We start from the raw sequence: 27,040 nt of genomic DNA on the forward strand, positions 1-27,040 counted from the left end.
TTACAGGGCCGCGAGTCGCTAATGACTCTGGGTGACAAAACCCACACTGCGACTGACTGGGTGTGATTCTGATTTACATCCACGCGTCAGGAAAAGTCACACGAATGGTCTCAGAGTCTCAGTAGTTTGTCTTAACTTGCATTTATGACGAAGGCCTAATCATTCATTTGCATGTGAGAAAATAATGCACAACGAAAAGTTTTGTTTCACACATTTCTGCAGAGAAACATAAAAGTGGGAATTGAATCATCCACATGTGCACAACGCATCCATACTACGTAGGAGGAAAATAAACAACTTACCAGCCGTGACGCATGGCTCTTTAAAAGTCCTCCTCACTTCAGCCTTCAGACGCGTTTGTAAATTAAAGAAAAGAATGCCTTTATAAAAAGTCCTTCCACTATCTGATGATGATGCAAGGGTTTTTTTCTTGAGTGTTAGATATATCATGAAAAAAAATCTCCAATGAAAAAAATACTCGTGCACAAAAGAAGAGAGGGAGGAAAAAGTTTTGGCCTGATGACATAAGTCAGACTTGGAGCTGCTCTGTCTGGTCCAAGAAAGAGAGAGAGAGAGAGAGGCGAGAGAGAGAGAGAGAGAGAGCTTGTGAAAGGGTTAAAGTCATCAGTAAATTATGGAGTGGACTCCTGCCAGCTGGAGCCAGGGGGAGGGGTGACGTCACACAGCCAGAGGATGTGGGGGTTAAACTGGTGATCAGTTTACGTTTTTACATGTGAGGTCATAAGATGATCTAAAATGTCTTATCAGTTTAATTGGAGCCTCTGGCGTCAAAGAGTAGTGTTTTAAATGGGCTGACGTCACAAGTGGGTTTCAAACCACATGTTGTAACATCAGGAGGCAGGATGAGGATCAGGACCTCTCAGGTCCGAATCCCCAACATCCTCCTCCTCGCTCTGTGAGGAAGAGCAGCGGCCCCAGCTGCCGGAGCGCAGGTACCTCAGCCACCTGCTACCACAAGCCAGGATCAGTCTCATGATCCAGAGTCAGACCAGGACCAACCTCTGCTGCAGGGAAGTCACACTCACTGTACGGCTGTGGTGGAGAGGATGGGGAAAAGGAGGGAGGTTTAGATAAAGACATGGCTCAGATCCCACCCTGAAAAATAACAGGGAACCAGTGATAATTCAATTTAGATTCCATTGGCCAAAAAATATTTAGTCAGACATCAGTAATTACTCCAAATGAAAGCATATTAGCAGCTCTGGATGTTGTGGTGGCAAACATCAGGTTCAGTAAAATCCAAGGACTGTAACTCAATAACAGTTAATGCTGGTTCAGTTGAGAACTGCACCAACTGCACTTCACTTTAAATGAAGTTAAAAGAACCGGACTGAAAAAGAAACATCTTCTGTGGTTTCACTGTTCCCATAATTATGATTCCTCTACTACTACAGTTTTGTAATGATGTATAAAATCTAAATTAACAGGGGTCTAGTCCACAGTTATACTGGTTGTGGTTTAAATCTGAAAGTGCATCTATGTGTGATTCTTTCACATGAACATGAAAATATGAATTTGTGCCTAGAAATACAACAAAAACACTCAAATGCTTTTATGAATGTTCATCAAAAGAGTAGCTCCACAGTCTGATGAACCAGAGAACTGAAATGAAGAGAAGTAGACTTGTGATTAACTTCACAGTATAATACAACAATTTGGAATTAAGAGTTATCAACCAGTTACAACACATCAAATCTTTATTTTTACACAAGTATAACACTCCCCTGGAGGCTGTTAAGCAAACAGACAAAACACAAACCATCAACATTTCCTCTGAGTGACCTGTCATTGTTCTATAACACAGTTTCATATTTCTGTTGGTGTAGAGTTGCTCACATATCACATTCTATTTGCAACCATCAACCTCTGTGACCTGCGAGGCTTGAATATGATGAATATGAGCTGATTTCAGCAGAGACCCAGCGGCACGCATACTTATTACCTGACTCTTGGAGCGGTTTATGCGATTTATCCCAGTTGCCATGGCGACATTCATAATTTTGTGTTTACAAGATCTTTACAAATAGATATTATGATGCACATTATACTGTTTTTATGCACTGGAAAAAACATTTTGGATAATCATAGTGTTAGGCATCAAACTGAGAGGGTGAAGAATCTTTATGATGGATATGTTGAAAACTAAATCTGGTGTTTGGCCATAACACATTTAAAATAACAAGTTTCTATAGAGTTAAAGCTGATGATGGACTGCAGGGAATGGAAACACAATAATATTAATTTAGCAAATCATTTGTTTACTTTAATAAATAACAATTTTATTTGAATAAAACAGGTGAACACGGGCCTGGAAATCTCCCAGAAACAGTCATGTTAATAAACAGCTTTAGTCGCTCTACTGTCCTGTCACCTGCATTAAAATGAAATGTTAGTACCAGCAGATAGTGCATAATCAAGGATGCCTCTAGTGTCACATTCTCATACAGTAGTGAGCTGGCTCCAGTGCTACAGACATAAAATCATCAAATCATTGTGACGCGGAAAAGAGCGCAGGAACAGGGCAAACAGAAAACAGAGGAACGATGGGGAAGTAATCACACAGGAGGGTAAGACACATGTTAGTAAGTTTCACAAGCAGTTCACAATGGAAAGTGTTTGAACGCAGATGATCATAGTAGCTCTATTCTGTGAAATGTGGGAGAAAGAAATGGAAATTTTAATTTGATTTGGAACAAAAGGTGTCAGTCGTTAGAGCACATCCAGCCAATCAACAGTTTCCTGACTTAGTTTGGTGTATTACTGTGCTGTAAGACAAAGATATTGTTTCATCTTGCAGGGGTCTTTTGACCTATGGGGAAATACTGTAATTTTAATCATACTATGTAACTCATGCTATCAGAATTTATGACTGGGGAGCTCTGTTTTGATTTACTATTGGTCCAATATCTAATATCTCTTGTTTGGTGTGCAAATAATAATCACCTGCACTCATCGATCCAGACAAACATTACGGCTAACGAAATAGTGGACAAGTGGAGGACGGATCACTTTCGAGGCTGAAACAGGACAGCAGCAGATTGTTAGTGAGAGCTTGAAATGCATTTTTAACTTACGCCTGAATTGAAACTTGGAACTGCTTGGGTTTGATTTGAGCTCAGGATTAAAATTATAAAGGGAAATTCTTATTCAGGAGTAATATACAGCACATTGTGATCAGCTGGGTTTGCCCTGGGTTCAGTTCAGATAGAAATGTTTTTTTATTTTTATAAACATTTGTTTAACCTGTTTTCTGGACATTTGATGCTTTTAATTCACGTTTCTATGTGAAATGGCCCATTTTCATCTGCTACAAGGACCCTCCAGTTGGTGTAGGTGAATCCTGAAAAGCATATACACAGGGTATGTACCAACTCCCCTTCCCCCAACACGTAACCCCTCTGTCTTATTGTGGTTTGGTCCAGTTGTCACTGAGCAGGAGTCTTCATGTCCGGACCTGGAACTTGCCAGCCTTCGTCATGTACTTGATGCCTTTGAAAGGTTTGTACTTCTCACCGTACATGTCCAGTCGATTAACCTTAAGTCCTGTTGAACGACACAATTATCATGAATTCATCAATACTCCAGTGCGCCATTATAAGTGTCTGGCATAAATGTGTGAATATTGTGTGGCTCAAAGTGGAGATGCTGATGGATTTATAAAACCTCCTTAGAGATTTGTTTCAGCTACAGCTTCTCCAGAGAAAGAGATGTAATGCTGTTCCATGGAGATGGGGTCTTTGCGGATTTGGGAAATTCTTCAGAACAACTGTTATTAAATAACCTCAAAGGTCAAAGATAAATTAATGAAGCATTAAAACCAGTTACCTGTTTTAATATTTTGGCTGATCAGTACATGTAAATACATTAAGTTAACAACAAACGGAAATTATTCATTTTATGTATCCAAATTTCTGCGGTTCAGAAACAATTATACCAGAGAATATTTTAAAATCTGTTTATAAAAAACTCATATCTCATAACAGATTGAGGAGGTTTATTTGTTGCCTTTGGCACCATCTAGTGGTCACTGTGTCACTGTGCTCACAGGCTGAGACAGTCAGGTGGTTGTCAGCTGAGCAGGATATAAAAATCTCTCTTCAATGTGGGGGTTGAGGGTGAACTACTTTCAATGCTACTGTGACTCAATTTGAGAAAAAACGTGTAACGATAAACGTGTAAAATATTTAATAAAACAATAAATCATGATTAATGAATAAAATGTGTAAGAATTTATTAGATAGATAATTTCAACAATGGAAAAACTATTGTTTTCATAGACGATTTCATAGATACACAATAAGGACACAACAATGACTCTTATTAGAGGTGAAGTTGTTAAAAGTGTGTGTGTGTGTGTACCTGAGATGGCCATCTGCTGGATCTTGAGCTGGATGTTGATGGTGGGGTTCTCGTCGGGTTTGGAGGCTCCGGGCTGCAGACTCATGGTACCTTTCAGACTGGGAAGCTTCTGTGGGTTGATCTTACCAACATCCCAAGTCAACATCTGGACAAAACAAAAATGGATGATATGTGTGAGATCAATAACACAAGTCATTCCTTTTTACACTATGACAATGCAGAATGAAAGCATACAATGACTTTTGGACACCTGTAGCTTTAATGTAATAAATCGGACTTCAAGCAACGTTTTCATTCCTATGTTCATATACTCTCTCCTTGTTTTAGGTGTATGATCACACCTGGACACATTTCGAAGTACCTTTGTGACTGGGTCGAAGGTATGTGTTCCCTGGGAGGAGTTGAGGTTGGCGTTGAGGACTCCACGGGGCAGCTGGCTGCTGACCAGGACCGACTCCACAGACTTACCCATGGTCTGTTTGGGGCCCAGGGTCAAATCAAAACGTCCCTGAGAGCTTCCCTCGCGGAAGGTGATGTTGTGCTTGACGTACACTGGGATTGCCACCAGACTAAGAAGCAAGACAACAAATACTTTAATGTAAGTACACATCTTAAATATCATTAACATATGGATTATAAACTGAATTCATTATAAGGCTTTTATGTGTCTTTTCCATAACGTGGTATAGCAGATAATGTGATATAACTGAGAAACTGAATAAAACACTGACTTCTGAGAGCTGACGTGATATGAGAGCAACCGGAAGTTTCCATCTGGGGGGATGAAGGAGAGGATCCGCTCGGCCTCCCACCGCTTGAACCGAACACACGGGTGGAAGCTGACATCATCCAGCAGCCGAGGATTCTGGGGGAAGGAAACACAAACGGTTGGGTGGTGGTTAAACCAGAATACATTTTCTAGTAATTCCTGCAGTTTAAACCATTGTATTTTCATTTTTTGAGCCCATTCAAACTCTTTTTAAAGCATTTTGGTTAAAGCAAAAACAGGGCTAGAACAACTTGTTTAATGTGAGCAGAATCTTAAATATTCTGTTTATGTGATATAGATACACATTTTTATATTTGCCCTTTTACATCATTTTAAACATTTTAATGCACTGAGACGTCTGATTCCCATAAAACTGAAGCACTTGCTCTAATAATTAACAAATGCAAAGTCTAAGCAGAGCACAACAGTGAGAGCTGGGCTCTGTGACTTTGTCTCTGTTTGTAACATAGTCATGTATATACCACTTTCTAATGGCCTACATTAGTCAGATAGTGTAGATGCCCTGAGAGATAACTTGTTGAAAATCTGCAAGAGTAAAAGAAAAGGTTTGTAAACACACCATAAATGACAGGGTGAGGTCAGGCATCCCCGTCAGCTTTACACAGGCATCAATAACTCCCTGGATTTCTGCTGTTATTGTGGAGCCTGAGGAGAATACAATGAGTATACATTCCTTTACAAACAATAAATACCACATTGTGATTTTTGAAGTAAATGTTTCATGCAGATATATATATGTCAGTTTAATCTACGTGTGTCTTTGCAATTAGTATAGCGCCATGCCTGATTTATCGATGATTGCATCAATCTCCTCCACCACATCAAAATAAGCTTCGTTGTTTGTGTATTTGACCCCAGTGCGTCGCCATGGCACCACGGACAGCTGGCCTGTAGGGAGCTGTTCACCCACATTGGTGCTGCCTGCAAAAGACACATTGATGTGAAATAATACGTACAGTCACTAGTATACAGGGATCTCATGTTGCTATGTTTCAGGCTATGACTATAGATGATGGTTGAATTTCTGGACTGTGTTAATATATACCTTGACATTTTAACATCATAATTCAATAATAACAGATACAATAAAATGTTTTGTGTTAATGGATCCTCTGAGGTTTTCAAAACAAATGACCTGCACAGAACCATGCTGACACACTGTATCTCACATCTGTATTTTGACTTGACATAATATTAAGAACACCTTGTTCTCCTCTAATGGGGAACGTGTCTGTTTCATTTTAAATTTGATCATGTAAGTAGACTGTACCCGTGATGGTGTTGACCATAGTGCGGAGGATGGTGGGGGGCTTAATGAGCTCTTTGAGGATGTTAGACTCTGTGGCCAGTGGGAAGCCATTATCCAGCATCTCCTCCAGTAGTTCATACACCACTACCACATTGTCCTTAATGGCAGCCTCTGTACACACTCCAAAATAGTCCTGAGATCACAGACAACAGGCAGAATGTGGAGATTTAAAGTCAGATCTGAGTCAATGAAATGAACAAAAAATGGACAGAAAAAAAGAGTAGGCAAGAACCTGGAATGTGTCGACAACTCTGTGCAGAAACTCGATGACGAAGAGCGGCGGCACTTCGCTCTGGATGACCGCCACGAAGTAGATACGATGCCTGAGCACACTGATAAGGTAGTGGTGCGGCGTAGAGATCACTGGAGGGACGTTCTCTGGCTCGGTGGCGCGCTCCTGTGCCTCAAAGAAGTAGTCGCACACTGAGCGGCTGACCACGCTCTTCCAGTGCTTCTCCAGGAAAATGTCCCCTGAGGCGTTTATGAGGAACAGGCTGTGGATCATTTTGGCTGGAGGCTGGAAGGCAAAAGATACGAACATAAACCAGCACATAATATAAATCAAAGCATTTCAGGATACATTTGAATAAACTGTGAGAGATGTAGAATTCAGGTGGAGGTCACTGGATTATACACATTTTATATCTTAGAGAAGTGATGCAATACTATACATGATGTGAATTTTGGGCCTGATGCCGATAATGATACTGAGGATTTTTTTTAAATCCTGATGACGATATAGAGGCCATTATATATTGCCACGATTCCTAAGATTTGGTTTTCAAACCCATACGACAAAGAAATTTCGTCGGATGCTGATATTTTACATTTTAAACTTTATTATGAATATCTGTACATAAAATGAAAATATAAATTCAAACAAATATATAGAATATGAATTTTAGGAAATAAACACATTTGTTGTGTAAAATGTAAACATAAATGCACATCTTTTCTGCATTGTTTATTCTGTATATTAAAAGTTGATCTCAGCAAACATAAAAGCAGATACTGATGACTGTGAGAGGCTCACATCGGCAGATTTGTCGGCCAACCAATAAATCAATCAGGGTCTTATATTATGTCCCCACAATAGAAAATATTGAATGCTCGATAATGTAATAGGAAAGTAATAGATTTAGGAGTATCCTAAAACTGAAACAGCTACATGGAACTTATATAGTTTACACCTGAGAATTAACTGCTGTGCTGTTTGCCGCTTATTGTGTAATAATGCAGTTATTTCACAGTAAATGTATTTACTCAGCCTTATTTATTTGTTTTGCACTTGTATGTAGTCAGTGGTCATTTCACTGAGCCTCAGAATGAATGAGTGAACATTTCACCAGTGTTTGAGTGAAGTCGGACACTGGACGTTAACACTAATGCAGCTGAATATAAGGACAACACTAAAGTGCTTTGTTGAGCAGCACAGATTAGGTCTGTGTGGTAGATGTGTGCTGGTTTATCACGTCAACAGAATGGTACTACACTCTTGTCTACAGCAAATATTACAAAGGTGAATCTGAATAAAGCACTACCAGGTAAACCCATAGGAATTTAACAAATGAAAGTATAATTGACATTGTCACATCATTTATCTGTCCAACTTTGTGTCTCACATATCAATGAACGGCTCGTAGACGCATCACATTAAAGCTACTGAATCTATTTGTTGACGTCGACATTAAATGCGTAACTTTGTAAAAGGAGCTTGGAGCAAAGCTGCGTCCGAACAGACCAAACTGTGTTTGACTTCATACAACATGTCTCTGTCTTCTTCAGTCAAACTTAGGGCGGCTGAGGAAATGTGACACCGGAAGATTCATTAAATATGCGGCAGAGATATCGAGTTCAGAGCAGAGTGAGAACCACACAAGCCTGGACACACATACTGGAATACAACCAGGGTTATTAGAAGTGGTTTAACAGAAGAACTACATCTGTCGGAGGGTGGAGGCCTTCATCTCCACATATGATGCTACAGCAGTCCCTCCTCCTCCTCAGTCTCATGACAGAGGAACAGCCCCGTCACCCGCTCCAGCATCAACACACAGATCACCAGCCTGAAACCAACTCCACCTTTTACACTAGCCGCGACAGTCCTTCCGACATTACACACACTCACCGAGGAATGTTGCTCTACGTTCACTTCTCGCCTTTCACCGTTTTTCCCCAATGAGCCACTGAGCCGCTGCTTCCGGTTCGCTGAGGCAGATCCTGATGAGAGGAGCCCTGAGGACCGCAGCAAACCAATCACAGGCCGAGGCTACACAGTCCCGCCTACTCAAAGGAGGCATAGGTCAACAATACGGAAGCTGCTCGGCTTGTGGCTGCGCTGTGATTGGACCGCGGAGGGAGAGCCACGGTAAACAGCAGCAACTCTGGCCGCTGATTGGCTGTGAGATGGAGCTGGTCTGACATTTTGTTTCAGTATCAGATTTCATCTTGTGGAGTTTCTCTCCATTCAAACTTCACACACACACACACACACACACACACACACACACACACACACACACACACACACACACACACACACACACACACACACACACACACACACACACACACACACACACACACACACACACACACACACACACACACACACAATTTAATGTTCTATCTTGCGTTATTGCAAATTAATTAGATTTATGTTAGTTTCCTCATTTCATTTTTTTAAAAAACATTTTATGGGGTGGGTTGTTTTTATTATGTAAAGCCCTTTGTGCTTGCACATTGTGTTTGTATGAAAGTATCACAGAAATAAAATCTGATTGATTGATTGGTTGATTGATTTTTCTTGGTCAATTAATGAATTAATGTTGCATAATAATGAGATGAATTCATGTCCAACAAATGAAGACACAGTGGACAGATGTAAGACGCATTAACACTCGCTCCCTGTTACACACACACCACAAGCAACAAATCTGCTGCATATTGCTGGAGTGAAACAAAAATGTCCTTTCTTTATTGCACTCAGCACATCCCCCTCTTGATCTCCATCTATTATATTTCTGATAGACCTGTAGTAGATGAGTAGAACCAGTAGTAAAGATGTTAACAGTGATTATTTGTATTATTAACAAACATTATGTGTAGTCCCAGCATGATGAAGACATGCTGGGACTACAGGCAAACCAATCTGTGCATCAGAAAGACGTTACGATACATCATGATTACAATGACATTTAATGTAGCACATATGTGAATCTCCCTTGTTCAGCAGGACTGAGAGAATAAAAAGTTTTCATGAAAGTGATGTCGTCAGCCTCTCACTGGTGATTGTGACCCAAATGGCACTTTCATAAACCAGCATGTTGGTTTAGTTAAGAGGTGTTTATTAACTGTGCTGACATCATTGACTTGATCAGAGATTGAGTGTTTACATCACGACAGACGTGACTCCTCTGTGTTTAGAGGGTGAGGAGATGCCGCTATTATTCTCACATCAAGGCTTTAATATGACATAAACTCTAGTTCTACAGGGACATCTAGTGGCCAAAAGTAGTCATAGCAATCTCATAAGTAACTGCAGTAAAGGCTGAGGTTCATTTTCAGTGCTGGCCCACTGTGGTGTAAACTGATAATTTCCTGAGGGAGTGTGTGAATCTAAATATTTTGAAATTAAATAGACTCCCACAGGTCTATTAGCTACTTATCAAAATAAATGAAATTTGAGTTCTTTGTGAAAAACGGTTCAGGTGTCACTGGTAGATAAACTACACAATTGGATGATGTTGAACTAAATGTGAGGAGTAGCATTCAAATTGGATCAATTTTGAATACTTTTACCCATTTTTGAGTAAAAATCCTTTCTTGTACTTTAAAATTAACTCAAATCCAATTCCAAATACTAAATATTCGGCTTATAGAAGAGGGCCGACTGATTTAGAATACGACCTGGGTGCTAAACTTAATGAAGCAGTAGATTTTGAAACAAGTCTCTACAGAGTGATGACTGCCACCCTAATTTAACTGAACTGAGTGAGATAAAAATATAAAAGGCTCAAGGGAAACACGATGGCTCAACATAATTTATTTTCATTTTATGTTAAAATGTACAGAGTTCTTTGAAAGTACTTGCTAAGAAAAAAAAAAAAAACGAATAAATGGAAATACATACAGGGACAGAGTCGAGAGTTGAGGCTGCTGGGCGCAAATCAACCTTCACTGTTTGCCCAGCTGTCACGCCTCTTTATTTTGCGCCATCTCTTAGCATACAACGCAACATGTACAATTACAAAGGATACAAAAAGGGAAGCGATATAAACAGACAGAAATATACTGAGCTCATTTTTACATGCCTCTTAAATGTAAGGAAGTCATCCTATACACACACAAGTAGTAAAAAAAAAAGAATGCCAAGTGACCTTTAGATATTTGTAGTCCTTTTGTTTAAAATAGCATTAATATACTACACAAAGATAGAAAAACTCTAGAGATGAGATGGAATGGAGAGGTTAAAGGCATCTTAAAGTCACTAAAAGTGAGTGGTAATTTTTTTAAATTTTGAATTTCTTAGTAATTATTACCCAAGAGGCGAGCTAAAAAATATGTATTGTTTTTTTTTCCTGAAACATAAGTGAAAAAAATGACAGTACCAATATCAATGTCAGAATTTCCTTTTATATTATAGAAAAAACATTTTCTCTACAATAGGTTTTCTAAAGTCAAAAAGAGTCAGCTTGTGTCATAAAAGAAAGCTGCCCAGTCTGATAAAATTCAGAAAGAAACACAACAAAAAGGAAGTTCAGAACAGAACAATACACACAACTTAAGTATGCAATGTCTGTAAGAAAACGAAAACTCCTCTTTTGACTTTGAATACTGGTACATGGAGCAACAAGGTCAACCGTTCACCTCCATAGCCGACAGGACCTCGGAACACTAACTCACCTCTGACCCTGCTTTCATGTGTAGAGTGTGCCTCTCTATGCGAGGGCCAGTCCATGCACTAGATCAGGCAATTAGGCACACCTTTTATAAAAGGCATACTGTCTTACTGCCACGTTTCTAGCCAATGGGAGTGCAGATTTTTGCAAAAAAGAACAAAAAAAAATACAGTTTCAACAGAATACACCATTCAAAAGCAGACTCCTCGACCTCTTTGGGTCACTAACACTTAAGGAGGGGAAGTCAGCTATAGTTTCCTTTAAAGCAGTTCAATGGGAATCCCACTGTTTGTTCTGCATTTCCTAAACTGCTAAAAAAAAAAGGCTGACGTTGTACACCGTCTGTCAGTGGAGTGTGGAACAGCTGAATGCTTCCTGAGCCAGCCACCAGTTGGCGACAGCTAGCCTGTGTGTTTATGTGTGTGCTGGATATTGGGAAGTACCAGAATATTTACATCTAAACGTTTCAGATCGGCGGTAAACTGGAAAATAATGCTACTTATTTCATTTATGGACATAAAATGGACAGTAACGCGCTCGTCTCCTCTGTGTCTTTGCGGTGTTTTGGTGCAACAACACTGTCCATTCCAGGAAGACAAAGACTCTAGAAAACAGCTCGCACACCGGAGGTCCCGCTCCTATGCTTTTCTGGAACCAGGTGAAAAGCTGTGTGACCGGGAGGCCTGCAGAGATGTTTGGGTATTTCTGAGAGAGCACGAGGGTGTATCACTGCACATATAAAGACCAAAGCATATAAGAGGTCTGACTGCACACAAGTATTTAAAAAAAACAATCAACAAAAACATCGACAACAAAAATAAGATTTAACATCATGTTTAACAAAACAAAACAAGACAAAAGTCCGCCTACTATGTTTCACTGTCTTTCTTTTTTCAAGGTAAGGCTTCCTATTTTAATTAAAAGATTGTGTGCATGTTTGAATATATTCAGTTTTCATTCGCAGTCTGACAAAGCAATGTACTCCTGATTTGTCTTTCCTCGTTGTTCTTGTACTCCCCGTCTCTCCTCCTGCACTTGACGAGGAGGTGGAGACTCCTGCGTCTGTGTGAAGCCACGTGTGCTGACTGTGTTCGCCTGACACGAAGCAGCATGGCACTGTCGTGGTCCATGTACACACCCCGCGCCAGAAACCCTTCAGACTTGCTCCCATACACAGCCAGCTGGGAGGGGAGGGGAGACGAGCCCAAATAAAAGGGGACGAAATGTCAACATAGAAAAACAGGAACCCCAAAGACCCTCTCTGTTTCTTTTACGCGCTCTCCCTGGTACCCGCTGAGGCACCGGAGAGGGTGAACAGGAGTATTGGACATTTAGAGTACAGCAAGAATCAGCTCTGGCCTAGTGCCTCCTTTTTCAATTCCTGGCTGCTCATCTACTCATGTACGGAGATTGCTTTGGGACACCAGCATAGCTGTGATGGGAGGGGCCGGTGTACATCATGTTGCCGTGGTGATTGGGCTGCATAGGCTGCTGTGGGTAACCCTGCCCTCCCATCATGCCCATCTGCATCTGCATGGGGTACTGAGCTGGCTGGTTCATGTAAGGGGGATTGCCGTGATAACCACTGTTCATCATGGGTTGGGGCATTCGGTAGCCGGCAGACATGGCGTTCAGGGGTGTCATGTTCATGGAATTGTACGGTGCCGGTGTGGGCATGAGGTTTGGCATCATGCCACGCTGCACGGCCAAGGTGCGTGGCGTGCCCTGCATGGCCACGGCCCCTGAGCTGCGGCCATATAGCTGCTGCTGGTGTGGGGCTGGGGCCAGCTGCTGGGTGGCTTTGGACCGTATGGAAATGTGGCCTTTGACTGTAGCCATCTGGCCCTGTAGCCTCTGAGTGTGCGGTGGGGGTCCCAGGCCAATGTTGGTGGTGGGCATGTTGCACTGCAGCTGCAAGGAGCCTAGATTCATAGAGCCAGAGCTGAGGTTGGGAGGCGGCGTCATAGTGGGCTGGCCCTGAGGGAGTGGAGTGTGGGGTGAAGGGGCCAGCCCCGGGTTGGACAGAGAAACACTTGTGGCGTAGGAGGTGACTGAGGCTGAGTGAGAGTAGGGCATGGCGTGGGGGTCCATGATGGTGTTTGTGAGCTGCTGGAGTTTGGCCAGGCTGAATGTTGCAGAGGGTTGTGGGTAGCCCCCTGTGCCAAAATCCTGACCCATCCGCTCATAGAGGGTGCGGCCACCTCCTCCGCTCTCGGGTATCTCCATGATCATGGGCGTGGAGGCAAAGCCGTTACCCATGCTACACTGGGACAAGGCCTGCTGCTGTTGCTGTTGCTGTTGCTGTTGCTGCGGTGGTGGAGGTGCTGAGGGTGGAGGCTGAGGGTTGGGGGCTTGCTGCTGCGTAGGCTGCTGAGGAACCTTTTTTTGGGACTGCTGCTGCTGCTGCTGTTGCTGCTGCTGCTGGTTGGTGCTGGGAGGCCTTTCAATCACACCACAGCTCTGAGGAGACTTAATGCCACAGCTGGGGGTGTTGGATGGTGGTGGGGGTGGTGGGGGCTGGGGCACACCACTGCCTACGTTACTGGCACCTGGCCCACTGTTGGGCCCTGGTCCTGTTTGCTGAATGAGGCTACAGCTGCCCATCGCTAGCTGGGCTCCTCCGGTACCCGTGGGTGATGTGAGGGTGGGGGCTGGCACAAAGGAGCAGCTGTTGGACTGGGAGGAGGAGGATGGTGTGGCCGAGCTGGAAGTAGAGGAGGCTGAAGAGGAAGAAGCTGTGGAAGCTCCTGTAACAACAGCAGCTGACATTCCTCCTCCGTTGCCCCCGTTCCCTGTTCCATTGCCCCCTCCACCCATGGTGGAGTCATAGCTGCTGGGGTTGTCATAGTTCTCTGTGGTGCTCTCTATGCTGCCCAGGTCGCTGAAGCCGCTGTCAACCACCTGCTGCGAGTGGTCCGATACAGATGGCACGTCCATCATCGGCGATGTCTCCATGTTCTGCTGGGATGGGGCAGACAGAGAGCTGGGATGCTCCGGTGTGATTTGGGTGTACCCCGTTCCAGCACCTCCACCATTGCCCCCTGCTCCCGGGGGGATAGGTGTCCCTCCCCTCTGCCCCGCTGATGTTGTGTCCATAATACCTGAGGGCAACCCCGGACTGTTCACCGAGCGCACAGACTGACTGGGTAGGGGTTGTACAGGGGGATTGGGGAGGGGACTGCTGTGCTGGGAGGCCCCACACTCCTCTACTAAGGCCAGGGCCTCCTCCTCTGTCTCCCCCGTGTGGCTGTAACTCTGCAGGGTCCGGCAGGCAGCTAGAGTCTCCTCACAGTCCTGGTAAGCCCCGTGGTGTGGCTGGGGCTCAGTCTCTTCGTCCTGGGCTTCCCCCTGCGTCAGGGACTGGACGGCCTGCATAGTCTCCAGGTCCAGCTCGTTAGAGTGGTGGTGGGGGTGGTGTGGGTGATGGTGGCCCAGCTCCTCTTTGAATTCAGAGTGCTGGTGAGGGTGAGAGTGTGTGTGTGTGTGCTGGGGCTCCATCAAAAGCGTGACGTCCTTGTCGTCCGGGTGCAGAGGCTGGAGCTCCATGGGCTCAGAGGGAACAGACATGGCCGTGACTGTCTCCACTGCCGCAGCAGCTGCAGCAGACTCCTCCTGCTCTCTGCGCCGCCGCTCCTCCTGCTGCGGGTCAGGCGAGGAGGGCCGACACTTGGTGTCCTGCACCTCCTCTTCAGCCTCCTCCTCCTCCTCTTCTTCCTCCTCCTGTTTGCTGACATAGTCCCGGGCCACGCTGTTCTCCATGTCTAAAAAAGCCTCTCCACCTTGGGGTTCTTCTTTGACCGGTGGAGAGCTTGCCTGGGAGGCGGGCTCCTCCTCCTCGTCTTCATCATCTTCGTCATCTTCCGAGCCCTGACTTTTTCTTTTCTTACTGCTGTTGTTGCTGCTGTTGCTCTTTTCCTCCAAGTGTCCATCACCTTCATCGTCTGCATCGTGGTCTTCACTGCGCCTGCTTCCTGAACCTGGTGTGACCACTGTTCGTCTGTTGATGCTACCGCCACCACTGCCCATGCTGCCACACTCCTCTTCCTCCCTCTCATCATCATCATCGTCTTCTTCCCTGTCGCCCATATCTGTGTCCTGGGGCCGGGACTGTGGGGCCCGGGGCCCTGATGTGGAAGAGGAGGAAGAAGGGGACAGCAGGGGACGGGACAGTGGACGGCTCGGCTTGTCCTCCTCCCAGGCTCTTTCAGTCTCTTCCTCTTCGTCCTCCTCCTCTTCCTCCTCTGGCTCAGAGGGGGGAGGGGGTTTGGGGGCAGGCTGTGGCGGCTGGCAGAGGGTGCGGTTCTTGGGCGGTCTCCCTCGCCTCTTGGGCACCTTCTGCTCAACAGGCTTAGGGAGATAGTCGTCCTCTTCGTCTGAGTCTTTCTGTTTGGTGTCTCTGTCAGTGCTGGTTAAGCAGACTCGCTTGCTGTTACGGTCGTCTTTCTGGAGCAGCTGAGGTTCTTTGTCAAGCTGCTGCTCCAACAGCCTTTGTCTTTCTTGCTCCTGTCTCTCGGCCTCTTCCTGGGCTCGCTGCAGGTACCAGCTGCGGGGCTTGCGGCCAGGCTTCATCTTGATTTTAGGGGGTGGGGGATCCCCGCTTAAGGCCTGGCTATCTGCAGCCCCTCTCTGGCTGGGCCCGCCACTAGGTGGTTTACCAGGTCCCCGTTTCTTCCAGTGCAGTGGTTTGCGGCTCTTTCCTTTGGGCCAGCCTTTCTTCTTCTTCACTGGGACGTCAGAGTTGGCTGCTAGGGTCTTTGATGGAGTTGCTGGCAGAGCAGCCACAGGCTTCAGCACAGGTGTTAGTTCTGAGAGGAGATAAGAAAATAAGCCAGTGTTAGATAAAGCTAGAGAAAACACTACCTGTCCATTATCAAGTTTTGTAGGAGTCATTCCATGTCAAGTCACCCAGAGGTCAGACCTTTAACTAGTTCATGTTGAGAATTTTCTATAATAAAATTCTGCAAAAAGTTCTTTTAAATTCATGGAACATTGCAAAATCCTTTTGCTCAACTTAACACTTCTTTTAGTTATGAATCTTTGAAGTTAGGCGTTTGGAGCAAAAAAAATTGTCTGCGATTCCTTGTATAAGTATTCTAGGCCTCACTAATAGTCTATCACTGAAATGGATTGAAACAATTATTGAACATCTGAGAAAGTCTAATGGTAATTTGCAATGAGAAAATAAAATTCATAAAAATTCTAAATCTCTACCTGAGCAGCTTTCTGGCAACCAGATTGTTCTTGTTATTATACCGATTTTGGATTATTCATTATTTTTATATACATAAGACTATTTTATATAGATAACACTATTTTATGGTGAAGTGCTACTATTCATTATATGTCTATAAAACAGTTCATACATTTATTTAAATTGCTGATTTTACCCACTTTTACATGTGAATCACTTTTACAAGTGAATCAAATACAAGGTTCCTTGAATTTGATACAAGTTTTTACAAAAATCTATGACATGATGTGGGAGGGTCTAGCATGGAATGACCCACATCCAAACCATCTCTACTCACCATCTTCCTCTGAATCTGAGAGGTTGGAATGCCGGCCTCTTTTTGGTGCTGGGTCTGACAACCTCAATGCAGAGCGAGCTGGGGGGTAACGGCGCAGTGGGTGGCCCAGTGGCGTCTCCTCCTCTAATCTGGGCATAGGCCTCTCTGAGTCAGAGTCTACAAAGGGCTCGTCCAGAACCTCCGTGGTCTCAGAGATGGTCTCTGTCACCACGCTGCTGTGAGGGTGGCTGCGCTGGCGAAAGCGACGTTTCCTCAGGGGCTTCTGGGTGGAAAGAAAGATGTGCTTTTGAATTTCATTGCAAATGTTGCTACAGACCTACTTCAACTGGAACTGAGATTTAGTTGAGGACTTAATTCTGAGACGTTATTACAGTATCAATAACACTAACATTGATTCTTACCTTGCATTTGAGCCCCATAGCAGGCTTAGTGAGGATGGGTGGGGAGCATGCTCTCATGTCATCGTCATCTTCATCATCGTCATCGTCCTCCTCTTCACTGCTTTCACTGAAGCAGCTCTTCCTGACAGGCGGAGACTCGTTTAACCTGGAAACCAAAGGAAGCGGTGCCAGCCCCTCACCAGGCCCTTCACTCAGTCTGGGCTTTGGGCCTGTCTTTTTCCGTGGGGGCCGCCCTCTTCGTGTGGGGGTTATGGAGGGGTGCCGGGCCATGTCCAGTGAGTGAAAGGCTGTGGACTCCTGTCTGTCGAGGGAGAAAAGGGAGGGGGGGCCGGTGGCAGAGCCAGTGGCTTTTCCTCCCTCTGTTCTCTCATCTTCATCGTCATCATCCTCCACGGGCCGAATCTTAGGTGGCCTTCCAACCCTTGTGCTGTCCTTCACCTTGCCCCAAGGCCAGTTTTTGGGAGGGCGTCCCCGTGGTCTGCGTTCTCCATTTGTTGGGGGAGGGGGTCGTGGTGGTTCTTGGACAGGGGGCGGACAGCGGATGAGAGGGGAAGTTGGAGAGCTTTGGCTAAGGGGAAACCCCAAAAAGCCCTTCCTTTCCTCTTCTTCTTCTTCATCATCATCGTCATCGTCGTCGTCGTCGTCGTCCTCCTCCTCCTCCTCCTCTTCCCTTTTCTTCCGTTGGCGCATGTGCCAGGACATTGGAGGGACCTTGTGAATTGGTTTGATCTGTTTATAGATAAAGTTAAATAATACACAAGATATCAATAACAACAAGTGCATCAATCTATCATCTCCATTTAAAGCATATAAATGAAATGCACTTACCTCCTTGTGGTTGTCTTTCTTGGGTTCTTCGTCCTCCTCCTCGTCATCATCATCTCCATCAGCGTCAGAGACCACGGTGTTGGTAACAATGACTGGAGTCCAGCGCAGACACTCGGGGTCGACCTCCAGCTGCCGCGGCCGAGCCTTGAGACGACTCATGTGATTCATCACCAGCTTGTCCCTTCGCACCAGGACGAGTCTAAAAAACAAACAAACAAAGAGACAAGAGCATTAGGACTAAGTGTGCATGTTTTTCTACATTCGAGTGCAGTAAACCAGATTAATGACCATGTATGTCAGTATGTGTGTGAGTACATCCACACCAGTGTGTTAATGTTAGCTTGTTATAAGTGTATGTAGACACAGTTCTGCTCATAACTTGGCATCACAGAATAGCACAATCGTCAATCAAAACTGAGGTGCTAACTTGGTATAATGCAATTCAGGTATCCTTGAAGTGTCGGCACAGTAAAAAAAACTTCTGGTAAACTGACGAAGACGCAGTACTTCCTTAATGAGTATTTTGAAATCGCCACGTCACTTTTTGGAGAGAAGCCCGCATTTCAGCTGAAGTTGCTTTTTTTTTTTTGGCAGTTGACGCTTCTTGTTCTACCAGACTGTGGTTCATTACCAGCAGAACATGTAACAGGGTTCCTGCACAATTTCTATTTAAAAATTCCAGACCTCTTAATAGATTTTTCTAACCATATTTGACTTTTTTCAAGAGTCATAGCACAAGGTCTGGATACTTGCTGTTGACTAGGGCTGAAGCGATTCCTCAAGTAAATCGATTACTTAAAATCATCCAATCAAATTCTTTGCCTGGAAACTTTGTTTAATCCATATACTGCCAGCGATTGTGTAGACAGGCCCTCATACTGCTCAGTGGCCACTGTGTTTCACACGGATGACTATTACTGTTGCACAACGAGTGTGTTTAGAGGGTAGAGGTCCTTTATATTCCTAGACTTACTTAGCAGTATTGCATGTTACTTATTACTTACTGATGCCTATTTAAGTCTTGCAGCTGTAATCTAAATTTCCCCATTGTGGGACTAATAAAGGATTATCTTATTTTAGTAATTCAAACCTGTGTATGTCAACTTGTGTTTATATAATTTTTTTTAAAACTGTAACTACATTTATGCACAATCACAAGACTACTGGTATGTTTACATGTAACTACATTAGAAGTCTGGTCAGTGTATGCGTTGTTTAAAACAGAGCTTCATACTGTCACCATTAAGTGACATGTTGCACCCTTTCAGATGCTACCACTGACTTGTCTTTGTCCACATCAGTGTTACTAGTGTAAGGTCAATAATGACAGTGAGAAATAATAAAACATGTGCAGCTCATTGAGAAAACTAAAACGCCACGCAATCTGAGAGGAAGTTTGTACTACATGAGACAACACAGTCACTGGAGTGTCTTTGAACTGAGTTGTAATCTCAGTGTTTGCTGTGTCCTGACTCTGACCTCTCTCCTCGCTGCTCCAGCATGTTGAGGCTGTGCAGGGTGGTGGTGATGTCCTGCGGGCAGATCCCCGTCAGTTTGCTGAGCTGTCGTATGGAGATCTGCCGGTCACGGACCTCGTGGAGACACTCTAGCACCACGCTGCGCCAGTAGGCCATGTAGGACAGCCGACCCAAGTCCGACAAAGGCTTCTCTGGAGATCCAGGCTGTCCCTCACGCTTCGATAATAAGTAACCTGTGGGGAGGGACGAATAAACCAAGGCCACACACACCATATTAAATGTTATACAACACTATTTAAAATATATATATATATATATATATATATATATATTTATCAAGACATTTTCTCAGTTATTGGTCTTATCACTGTGTTTTCTGTGTTGTGTTTAAAGCTGACAGCCTTACTGAAGTCGATGAGAAAGCGTCCATAGCCCTTGCGCTGGTACTGTGGAAGAATCATGATGCATGATACGTTGTATTTCTGTTGACAGTGCTTCTCCTGGAAAATAGAAAAAGACAGACAGAGGCTACCATTAGATCAAAAATCAAGGCTCCACAAAACAGCGCTGTGTGGGTGTACAGCAGAGATGTTATCGCATCCGCTCACTCACTCGCTGCTGTATTTTGGCAGCGTGGCGGCATGTTAATTAGAGCACCTGCGACTGCAAACTCCACAGAGGGGCAGGGGAGCTCACAGCACCCAGTGTTTATCTGAGACACATCATGAGCATTTGTAGGTTTGTTGGAATGTGCCAGTGTGGGGTGATGCCAATGCATTTCAATTTCACTTAATGTGAAATCATTTCCTATTCATTTTGGTTCATTAAGCTGTTTTGGTTTGTGCTGGGTGATTATAATATACAGAGCGTTTGTATGTATCCCATCAAAATGAATATGGATAAGACACATATGGATAAGACACATGAAAAATTCATAAGAAATGTAACATCGCTTGGAGGCTGTGGAGGTTCAATCCAGCACAGGAATGATGTCAAGTACTGAAGGGCGATATGACTTCAAATCAATATCACCATTATTTCATACCTTTATCTCAATTATAATTAATGAACGATTATTTTATGTTTTGTTTACCATTGCCCTCATAGTTCTCTGACAAGGTCTGTATTGGAAATATGCAGAACTATTAAAATTGGGATATTTTTTCTAATGAAGTGCATATTTTTCTACTTTGATGATGACTCAATGTAGCATTTCGTTACATTGTAATGTGAAGTTAACAATATAATACTAAGCAGTGTTTCCTCTAGGATTTTTTTGCAGCGGGGAAAGTATTAAACAAATTAACCAAGATGAGCGAGATTAAGTCAGTGAGGTTAGAAATGTCGGTTTTGATACATTTTCTATTAATTGCTCAGCCCTAATTTCCAGCATCGCAAACAAACCTTTGAGAAGTAGCCGACGAGGTGGCAGCCTTTGCCGTCGTTCTGTGTCAGGACGTAGAAGAGGAAGGGCTCCACGTCGTAGTAGAGGGTCTTGTGGTCCAGGAACAGCTTGGCCAGCAGACACAGGTTCTGACAGTAGATCGTGCTCACATTCCCATCAACCTGTTGATCAGTGAAGAAACACATGAGTGCAACACCAACAGACAGTTTCCTAAATGAAAGAATCACAGGAACAGTCCAGAAGTACATCTTTAATGTGCTGTTTGAGAGCTGAGGAGCAGGAGTGAAAGTGAATGGAACAGAAGTTAGTGTCGAGCAATGATCTCAGCGGAGTCTCTAGAGGCTGACAGATAGATGGGGCAGCGGAGAAAAACAAAGAGCTGTAAAGAGAAAAGGGAGGGAGGTTCAGATTGGCAGCGCGCCAGCTATCTCTGCTCTCGTTGGAGCCAGGACGGACCGCAGAGTGAGGAAACAGAAGCTGCAGTGGCCATGGCCTGCAGGCAACAATCCACTGAAACTGCTGCTGTGCTACAAGACCCAGAAGAGGAGCTTAACTGGAAATCAGTAATTATGAACTCTTCCAATCCTCCTTCTGTGGTAGATAACATGAGATAATGGAGTAATAAAATAACTGTCTGTTCATTTGGGAGGTAGCAAAGAACTGGTGTGCAACATTTAATCTCTGATCTCTAATTAGTTGTGATAATATTTATTGGGTCTTGGTACATACATGATGAACGAACCATGACAACATTTTTATACTTGGTGCAGAAGCGTCAACAGAGGCCTGTTGTTTTCTTGGTTTCAGTGTCATCCATCTTCATTCACTCACATTATATCTTCTGTTTTCTGTTCAACTATAACCATGCAACCTTTCATCATATTGAACAGGGAACTCACCTCAAATACAGAGACGTCATCCTTCCTGTAGATCTCGTTGGCAGGGGGGTGGAACCAGTTGCACTTCTTCATGTGCTGGTAGAGTATGCTGCGACTCTTCATGTAGCGCAGGCAGAACTCGCACAGGTAGAGCTTGGGTAGCCTGGGAAGGGAGAGGGGGAGAAGAATGAATGAAGAGTGAGGTGCAGTCGTAAAAAGTCCCAGCTTGAACTGAAATAAACAGCTGAATAAGTAAGTGTTGTGTACATGTATCAGGAACTATTTTACCAATTAATAAAATTCCTCATCGATTATAGTTTCTTCGGTTACAGCTACAGATGTTCTGACAGCAGTTGCGCTGCACTGCCAGCAGCAAGTACTGCTTTAACAGCGACGAAGAAGAAGTGATTTCTGATTGTCTAGCATTAGTCAGAGCTAGCTAACATGTCAGCAATTTACCACGTAATGTGTATGCAAAGCTTCAGTTTTGAGCTATTTAAAGTAACTGCTGTGTTTTCCTAGATTTATTTATTTGTGTTCTTTTTCAGGAATGATTGTCAAACTAGATAATAAAAAGATGATCTATGATATTCATTCTCTGTATGCATTTGTTTTTCAATGGGTTTAACCTGAGTCCGGTCATATGACAATGATTGCAATCATCACTTCCATACAATGTCACTAGCGTGCTGTAGCTAAAATATGTCTTTTAAGTTTTTTATTGCAATGTATCGGAATAATAGGCCAATATGCTAGGTCCAGGTATCAGAATCTGTATGTGGAAGGGTAGCGTGGTATCGTAAAAGACAAAGGTTTGCAGTTTTCCTTAGTGCTCATGACAGTTTTAGTGATTATGTAGAGTTATGGGCTGTTGCCCAGCAAAAAAGGCAACAGGAATGAAGTTTTTTTACTTCACTGACATTTTATAGACCAAACGATTGATTGGTTATTTGAAGAAAATAATTGGCAGTCACATTTTTGCAACCCTTTTCACAGCTCACAAATAATTCAGCGATGCCTGAGACAAACATGGAATGATGACACTCGACATTAGGATTCATATATATATATATTGTTGCTCAGAAAGAGTCTGTAATTGTTTCTTCCATGCTAATATTCTCATATGTATTTTCACATACCTAATGACATCAGACTTGGTAAGAATAGTGTTAGAGTTTATCCAGCAGTCACATAAAAATATTGCACCCTGAGCAAATCAGAATCTCCTTGGCTCCTTGTCTCTGACTGAGTACCAACCGAAGAGGGTGTAAACAACGTTATAATTGAGCTTACTGGTGTTAAGCTATACGCCTACAAGCAGACTGTGAGCTAAGCACATTACTGCTGGTGTGCTTCATTATGGTGCTTACCTGCTGTACTCCTGGGGGTAGGGAGATGAATACCACGTCTGGATTTCAAACTTGCCAAATTCAATAACTGACGGACAGCGCATCTGAGGATCTGGTGGACCCGTCACCCCGACTTTCTGTTGGGGTGAACAAAAAAGATGGAGGAAGAAAGGGAGAGAGAGACATTGGAAGGCCAATTCGAGGTTTGCTGCAATATTGACCAGGCAGCTCAGGAATTACTGAACTGCTCCACCTGTTTTCAGAAGTTCCGAACAATGGGAGTCTGGACTTTCTCTGGAGGTTGCCTTTCATACATGAACAACGCAGCAGGAGATTCTCCGCTCAGAGGCGTTCACAACAACACAGATATTTAAAGAGGATTCAGGTGAGGGGTGTTGCAGCATGAATCCTGCCTGGTGTAACACTTTAATTCGACTGCAGAGATCACATGTTATTATTTACAGCTTATCGACACCGGCGACACATCAACACAACAGCTCGCGTGAATCCTGCGAAGGATCACCTGCTGGTTTCTCACTTTGGCTCATTCAGACATTCTTCAGAGTTTTTAAACTAGGGGGCTGGCTGGAAAAACTCTTATTTGAATATTTGAAACAACGACAACAAAAAAATATATATATATTCTCAAATACAGCCCCATCAGAGAATGTCTGGAGATTATCTGGAGTTCAGTGCATGCCTGAAAGCAGCTTGGGAGTCCATACATTAACACATCAGTATCCACGTAATTGGCCAAAAACTACAACCCCTCATCACATGTGTATCCCCAGAAAGACTATAACTATAGAATTATAAGTGAAGCTTTCAAAAATACATTGCTGGTTTGGACATCCCTGCCTGCCGCTTTACGATGATCACGTATTCTCTTCCACTGCTTCTCAGCCTCAATCATCGCATCAGCCCTTTTCACACACCATTAATTCTTACTACTCTGCCTGCGTCAAACACTTGAGCACTGGTGCGGATGTTCCAGTCGGGATCTGAGTTGGTGTTTTAATACGACTTCTACGACAGCGGCCAAACACCAACTTTCAGGTCAATCTACTGCTGCAGTGATGCAGTGAAACAGGACATTAATGAGGCTAATTTATGGTTCCTCTCTTTACCTACTGGCTAACCTGTCAGTGCAGGACGCTGTCATTAGTGCTGCCCTGCTCAACGCTCACGCCATCAAACATAAGACAATTGACACTTAGACTAACTATAGAGCTTGTGAGGCTGCTGCCAAGTCTGACACATAATCTAGTGGGTATATTACATTGACCAGCCCTGCCCTTCCCTTCCAAACAGGAAGTAGATTTTATCATCAATCATGAGTATAATGTGAAATTAATCAAAATTCCAAGGTCAACATTATACTTTAATTACCTTGTAGTGAAGCTGTTGTTTGATCACCCCTTGTTCCATGTATCTATTGGTCATTTAAAACCAAACCTCTTATTCTCACTGAATCCTACACTGTCTGCTCCATTTGCCCTGCATCAATGGTAATGGATGATTTAATATACAAGCTAAACCTGGCAGCTGTTACATGGCAAATTAATTTGTTTCAGTGCTGAAACACAATGGTTTCTCACAGCTCATTGACTTTTCCACCCACCAACATGCCGGCATCCCACAGACCCTGAGCCGGTGACCATCTTTCTACAACCTGGCAGCTGTTGACTCTGCTCTTTCTCAACATTTTCCTCACCAATGAAATTCAGCTCCTTGTCTGCACACAATATCACATCCACTGACTGCAGCCTGGCAGTCGTAGACTCCATCTCTCAGGTTCCTCGGCTGATGCCGTTTCACTCTACAATCTGGCTCATCTTCAGCTTCTCTCGTCCCTTTGACCCATCTCTGTCCATTCACCAAATTTGAAAGACATTTATCATTTCGTCTCCCTGCGTGCTTACCTGCAGTGCCAGCTCCTGGATTTGTCGAAACAGTTCAATGTCTTTTTCCGTCAGGTTCTCGTGGCCCGGTAGTTTTTCATCTTCGTCACGCCAGTCACTGCCTTCCTGATTGTCTGGGGATTGAAACACAGAGTCGACATTAATGCAAATCTACAGAGAGGAATGTCAGACAGATTGCCAACAAGTCTGCTGATTGATTTTTACAATGGTGCTCCTTCCACAGAAGGTAGAGCGCAATGAGACACTGATACATGGTTAAAGGTTTTCTTAGAATAAACCTCGATAAACAATATTTAATTCCTAATTTGGAGGGAGTTTGCTGCTTCACTAGAGGGGATGATGTTAAAGACTAGTGTGTAGGTAGGGGGGGGTCCTATATTACAAATGCTTTGCAAGTGCTTAGCCACTTAAATGGTAAGTGGTCTGTATTTATATAGCACCTTTCTAGTCTCGATGACCACTCAAAGTGCTTTACAGTACAGTTTATTGCCAATCACACACACATCCATACAGTGCATCTATTGGCAGCTCTTTTTCTATAAGGGGCAATTCGGGGTTCAGTATCTTGCCAAAGGACACTTCGGCATGCAGACGGGGAAGACTGTCGTCGAACCACCAACCTTCGCTCTACCGAGAGGATCAGCCACTGCCGCCCCTTAACCCTTACTTAAATGTGTGATCAACACACTCTACCTTGCTTTTACTAAACAGTGCATTTTGGAGTTTGCCTTCAACATGCACTTGTGGGAACTGTTGGTTATATTTATACATTTAAGGTCTTGACCTTATTATGTTATGATTTGGCTCTTAAAATTAGACTTAACTAAATACTTTGTTATAATTCATTCCTCTTTTTGCCATGGATTTTTGTGTGAAGCATTTTGTAACATTGTTTAGATTAGTGCTATACAAATAAAGTTATCAATATTACTTTATTTGGGTGTGAACGCATAATCTACTAGGTATTTTATTGTCATGTGTCAATTTCGGGAATACACAAGTCAATACATCAGAAACAGCTATATAACCAAGAGTCATACCACTAAAGGTGCACATGCGTTTTTATACATACAGTAATATATGTGGTTGAGCTGGCTTTTTATATACATAAAGGGGTAAACAGGTTGGATTATGACTTGTCTTTTAAAAAGTCTGGATTTGTCCCAAACTTGATATGAATGAACCCCCATTATCCACAGTACAGGAAAACCTTCACAAATCTGAGTGCTTCTGTGGAAGCTCCTGATGAATCTGCTCTGCTGCTTCTATTCTCTTCTTCAGTGGCAATTGCCACTGTGTGTTTTTGTTCTTTATAAACTTCATTGGCAACAGAGCTTTTTAAAATGTTTCATTTATTTCTTTATTTTATTAAATGGGACAAAGAACCGTGAAGCACTGCAGTCTATGCATCACAGTAACACCTGGTAGTGCTGAGTCTGCTAACAAACCAGCCACCTGACAACCTTTGATCAAAATATTACAAAAGGATGCCTAATGCATTTTCCCATACACTTCATTAAAATATTCAATTTGTTACTGTGCTGTTCAAAATTTGCTTAATGCCTCTTTCACTAAACCCAAAACATCCACATTATGTCAGGGTGTAGACATTTGTTAACAATTACAGAGGATATTAAAACAATAAGACATGGGTTGGCTCAGTGTCTGTACAGTGTTTACTGAGTGAGATCTATGACATTTGATTTCTGCTGCACTTGTAGTTGTGTGCAGTTTGTTATTACCCTGACTGTGATGGTCCACTTCTCATAATAACATTAAAGATCTTAAAGAAGTTTTGTGCTGTTATTTCACTGTAGAGTTTACAGCTCTCTTACAGCTCTGTACTTCTGTAACAGTGTTGAGATGAACTT

At 43.3% G+C, this 27,040-nt stretch overlaps 2 protein-coding genes across 5 annotated transcripts in view; both read right to left on the minus strand.

Moving 5' to 3' along the window:
• Positions 1 to 1,700: 1,700 nt before the first annotated feature.
• On the minus strand, positions 1,701 to 8,714 carry ap3m2 (adaptor related protein complex 3 subunit mu 2). Its single transcript, XM_035166703.2, has 9 exons — positions 8,608 to 8,714; positions 6,712 to 6,996; positions 6,441 to 6,612; positions 5,954 to 6,091; positions 5,730 to 5,815; positions 5,112 to 5,245; positions 4,742 to 4,949; positions 4,381 to 4,525; positions 1,701 to 3,564 (listed from the first exon to the last, which is right to left on the minus strand). The coding sequence occupies exons 2-9, from the start codon at positions 6,982 to 6,984 to the stop codon at positions 3,464 to 3,466; spliced, it is 1,257 nt and encodes a 418-aa protein (XP_035022594.1). The 5' UTR covers positions 6,985 to 6,996; positions 8,608 to 8,714; the 3' UTR covers positions 1,701 to 3,463.
• Positions 8,715 to 10,508: 1,794 nt separating this feature from the next.
• Positions 10,509 to 27,040, minus strand: part of kat6a (K(lysine) acetyltransferase 6A) — a 36,415-nt gene continuing 19,883 nt past the window's right edge. For 3 of the 4 annotated variants that reach the window (XM_035165411.2, XM_035165410.2, XM_035165407.2), the window contains 10 exons: positions 25,170 to 25,282; positions 23,269 to 23,384; positions 21,920 to 22,061; positions 21,020 to 21,181; positions 20,022 to 20,115; positions 19,617 to 19,848; positions 18,138 to 18,336; positions 17,310 to 18,038; positions 16,909 to 17,170; positions 10,509 to 16,185 (listed from right to left, as the gene is read on the minus strand). In XM_035165411.2, coding sequence (XP_035021302.2) covers positions 12,770 to 16,185; positions 16,909 to 17,170; positions 17,310 to 18,038; positions 18,138 to 18,336; positions 19,617 to 19,848; positions 20,022 to 20,115; positions 21,020 to 21,181; positions 21,920 to 22,061; positions 23,269 to 23,384; positions 25,170 to 25,282 — 5,465 coding nt within the window. In that variant the 3' untranslated portion in view covers positions 10,509 to 12,769. The remainder of the gene's footprint in view (positions 16,186 to 16,908; positions 17,171 to 17,309; positions 18,039 to 18,137; positions 18,337 to 19,616; positions 19,849 to 20,021; positions 20,116 to 21,019; positions 21,182 to 21,919; positions 22,062 to 23,268; positions 23,385 to 25,169; positions 25,283 to 27,040) is intronic. The other variant, XM_035165408.2, reaches the window with a different exon arrangement.

The sequence above is a fragment of the Hippoglossus stenolepis genome, chromosome 9 (genome assembly GCF_022539355.2).
Source record: "Hippoglossus stenolepis isolate QCI-W04-F060 chromosome 9, HSTE1.2, whole genome shotgun sequence".
NCBI classification, from domain to species: Eukaryota; Metazoa; Chordata; class Actinopteri; order Pleuronectiformes; family Pleuronectidae; genus Hippoglossus; species Hippoglossus stenolepis.